Raw genomic sequence first — 3,972 nt, forward strand, 5'->3', positions numbered from 1 at the left:
CCCATGGGGCAGGTGAGTCACTATTGTCACTATTGGGTCACTATTGAAGGCACTAAGGTCACTATTGGTGTCACTATTTTTTTTTTTTTTTTTTTTTTTTTTTTTTTTTTTTGGGGTGTGTGTGTGTGTCACTATTGAAGTCAGGTGAGAGGGCCCTCTTGAAGTCAGACCACCTGGGTTCAAATCCTGGCTCCTGCTTCTGGCTCCTGCAGCCCGTGGAAAATGTGTTCATGCCGGAAACACCTGCCCAGCCCGTGCCCAGTCACACCGAGCAAGTGCCCCAGGAATGTCCTGAGCCCAGATTTACTGAGGGGACACTAAAAACCCTCTGGGTACTGGGTTGGGATCCCAGGCCCTGTGGCCTCCCAGAGGCTTAGTTGAAAGCTCTGGCTGTCACTCCCCGACCTCCACCCAGCACCTGCCCCTGTCCAGGCCTGCCCCCCACCCCTCCACCTGGTCAGTGGTGGCTTGGCCTCCTCTCAGCCCCTCTACCCTTCCAGGCCATACACACCCTCAAAGCTCTGAGCTCACACTGGTGGAGGAAGGCCTGCCCTGTCCCTCCCACACCCTGCCTCTCGCTCCCTGCCCCAGCCTCACTGGAAGCTTTCAAGCCCTCTGGTGCTCCAGGCTGCCTCTCCATGCCTCCAGGCTTCGCATGTGCCGTTCCCTCTCAGTTTCCTGGTTAACTCCTCCGCCTCCATCCTCCACAGGCTCTTCCCCTGGAGAGTGTCCCAGTTAGCACCACCCCACAACACACACACACACCAGCACACACTCCCCACATCACAGGGACCACATCCCACACAGCCACAGACACACTGCATGACACAGATCACAGGCACAAAGGTGCATGCTCCAGCATGCCTGTGCGCGCGCGCGCGCACACACACACACACACTCCATATGCTGATACACTTACGCCCTGACCCCCACATTCAACACATACCTCACATGCTCTGACACACGGTAAACACACACAGACCACATGGCTCGTGTCTGGGCCTGGTGCCCACCTCTGGGCTCGTCCAGCCCCCAACCTCGGCCTTGACTCCCACCCTCCACCCCCCACTCCCCGTGAGGACAGTGACCTGTCCATCTCCGTTTTCCTCCATTTCAGCTCAGGGCCCTGCACCAAGTCTCTCCCAGCGACTGCCTGGACCTGGACCCCTCCCACGGTCACCGCTGTTACAGTCCCACCTCCTTCAAGGTCTCAAACACCCCTCCCCTGCTTCTGACAGGAGCCACCTTCACTCCCTCTCTTGCCCCTCCAGGCCCAGGCTTCACACTCAGGTCACCCTCACCTGGGCTTTGGGGTGCTCCACCCCCACCCTAGGCCCTGGCTTCTGAAATATTTGGTGACTTTGAACTGGGCCAAAGGCTTAAGCTCACGTCTGTCCAGAGCATCAACTTTCTCTTCTGCAAAATGGGCTAACACTGAAAGCACCTTGCAGAATCTCAGCACGGTGGATACTGTTAGCACAGCCAGCGGGCTTCTGTGGGCTGAGTTTGTGGGTAACCCAAGACTTGGCAGGGACAGTTCCTCCCCAGATGAGTGTTCTAACCCAAGTGAGCATCCTGGTGCCCTTCCTGCAAATCAGGTCCCCGAGGCACTTAGTTCGGAGCCCTGGTTGTGGGGTATTTGGTGGGGGTTCCTGACAAGCGACTGCGGTTGTCTGTTCCCTCTCTTCAGGGGGAGCCTCCAAGGGTGGCCTGGGCTCACATCGGCTCCTCCAGTCCAGCAGAGCACTCCCTGGCTGCCCAGCCTGCGGAGAGAACTTGCTGAGCAGGGTGGTGAGCCCCTCCCCGCGGGTGACCAGAATCAGAGGACAGGGCAGGCGGGAGGACGCGGGATGGAGGGAGAGCAGCCGAGCTGCCCGCCCTCGTCCTCCCTGCCCTTCGTGTCTTAGGGCCCTTCCCATGCCCCAGCAGGAACCCAGCGGCTCACCGGACCCCGGACTTAAGGAGGGGGCACTTTACCCATATGCAGAGATGAGAAACAGAGGCCCGAGGAGGGAAGGGATCGGGCACAGGGTGTTTCCATCCGCCTCCCTCCTGCCTGTGCTGGAGTCACATGCTGGTGTGCAGGAAGCAGGAAGACAGCCGCTGCCCTCACGGGCTCAGGGTCTAGCAGAGTCCACAGGGAGCACAGGCGAGTAAACAAAGGCAGGGAGACAGAGGAGGGCAAGGAGAGGTGCCGGCGTGGGGAGCAGGGGGTTCCCATGCTCAGGGGTATAAACGCATGGACCCACATGCACGTCCCAGAGTTTCTTCCAGAACTTCCCACCACCCCGCCCCCTGCCATGGAGTCAGTCTGTCGCCAGGCTGGAGTACAGTGGCACGATCTCGGCTCACTGTAACCTCCGCCTCCCGGGTTCAAGCGATTCTCCTGCCTCCACCTCCCGAGTAGCTGGGATTACAAGCACGCACCACCACGTCCAGCTAATTTTTGTATTTTTAGTAGACACGGGGTTTCACCATGTTGGCCAGGCTGGTCTCGAACTCCTGACCTCATGATTCGCCTGCCGCGTCCTCCCAAAGTGCTGGGATTACAGGTGTGAGCCACCCACCGCGCCCGGTCCTTTCCAGAACTTTTCTGTCAGTTCACTTTCCCATCTACATGGAACACCTTTGCCCAAGGCTGGGGGCAGAGTGGTTAAAAGCAAAATCTAGACTCCTTGCTGCGTGACCTCGGCCAGGCCACAGGTGCCTCCATGTCACTTCCTCCTATAGAAAAGGGATGCATAGCCCTCAGGGCTGTTGTTGAAGGGTCCCTGAGATGCCTGTGAAGCTCTTGGTGTCAGGACCCAAGCTCAACCCTGCCCCAAGGACTGCCCCCCAACCCAACTGCAGTACTCGGCCCCCGCAAACCTCTAGCCGCCAGTCTCTGCCTGAACCCCAGCACCTGGCAGTTCAGCTCAGTTCATTTACAAAGCCCAGCGTAGGTTCCTGTTCAATGAAGGATGGCCTCAATGACAAGACTGCTAGGGACAATTGGGTCCCTGGCCAGGTACTCAGGTCTGCAGCTCCCGGAGGAGCACTGTTTCAGACAGAGATGAGTTCCAGAAGCACGTGGTTGGTTTGGTTGGGGGAGCCATGAGCTCCCCCCTGGCTGCTGGGGCTCACTGGTTAGAAAATGCGCATTGACCAGAGTTCCTAAGTACCGATCACCCCCACCCCACGTGAGCCAGGTCCTGTGAGATGTCCTGACAGCCCCACCAGGCATGTGCAGCTCAAATGAGGCATGGCAGACGAGGAAGCCGAGGCTGGGAGGGGAGGTCCTGCGGCCCTGGCCTCGCAGCTGCTCCAGCCCTGCGCTCTCACCCCCGGGCTGTGCTCTGCCTTTGTCTTATCGACAGAACCGATGTGCTCAGTGCCCACCTCGCCTAACTCACACCGAGCTGTTTCCCAGCCACCCAAGTCTTGGGCATCCCTGCAGGACCTCCACAGGGAGTCCTTGGCTCCCTGAAGGATGGATCATCAGAGGAGCTGCCAGGCTGTCAGAAACGAAAGGGACCTCAGGGGTCACCACTGTGGCCAACCCCCCACTGCACACCCAGAAAGGCGGCAGCTCAGAGACATGGAGACACTGGCCCAGGGACCCACAGGAAGGTCTTGGCCCGGCTGGGCCTAGATGGGAGGAATTCCGCTGCCTGCATTCAAATTGGGCTCTGTCGCTGGCCAGCTATGAGCCTAAGTCTCTGACTTTCTCTGCGCCTTAGTGTCCTATTCTGTAGAGTGGACATAGTAATCGTTCATATTTCAAAGATGGTTGTGAGAAATAAATGAACTAATACATGTAATACGCTTAAAAGCAGGGCCTGGGACACAGTGAGCCTGCAGTAGATACTAGCTGCCATGGTGTCTTGATTTCAAGCCTGGTGTGGATGCATCCGACTCTTGAAACTTCAGTGACGCCTGCTCTGTGCCAGACACTGAAGATGGAGCAGTGAACAACACTGACCCAGCCTGCCC

The 3,972-nt window shown here is 58.2% G+C and overlaps 1 protein-coding gene across 1 annotated transcript; it reads left to right on the forward strand.

Moving 5' to 3' along the window:
• Window positions 1-974: 974 nt before the first annotated feature.
• Window positions 975-3,466, forward strand: LOC101044023 (uncharacterized; the record flags this gene model as incomplete). The annotated part of the gene is given in 4 exon segments (XM_074392585.1): window positions 975-999; window positions 1,002-1,042; window positions 1,044-1,635; window positions 3,357-3,466. Coding segments are annotated over 4 exon segments (768 nt in total), but the record flags the coding sequence as incomplete, so codon positions are not given.
• Between the last annotated feature and the right edge of the window lie 506 nt (window positions 3,467-3,972).

The sequence above is a fragment of the Saimiri boliviensis genome, chromosome 2 (genome assembly GCF_048565385.1).
Source record: "Saimiri boliviensis isolate mSaiBol1 chromosome 2, mSaiBol1.pri, whole genome shotgun sequence".
Classification (NCBI taxonomy): Eukaryota; Metazoa; Chordata; class Mammalia; order Primates; family Cebidae; genus Saimiri; species Saimiri boliviensis.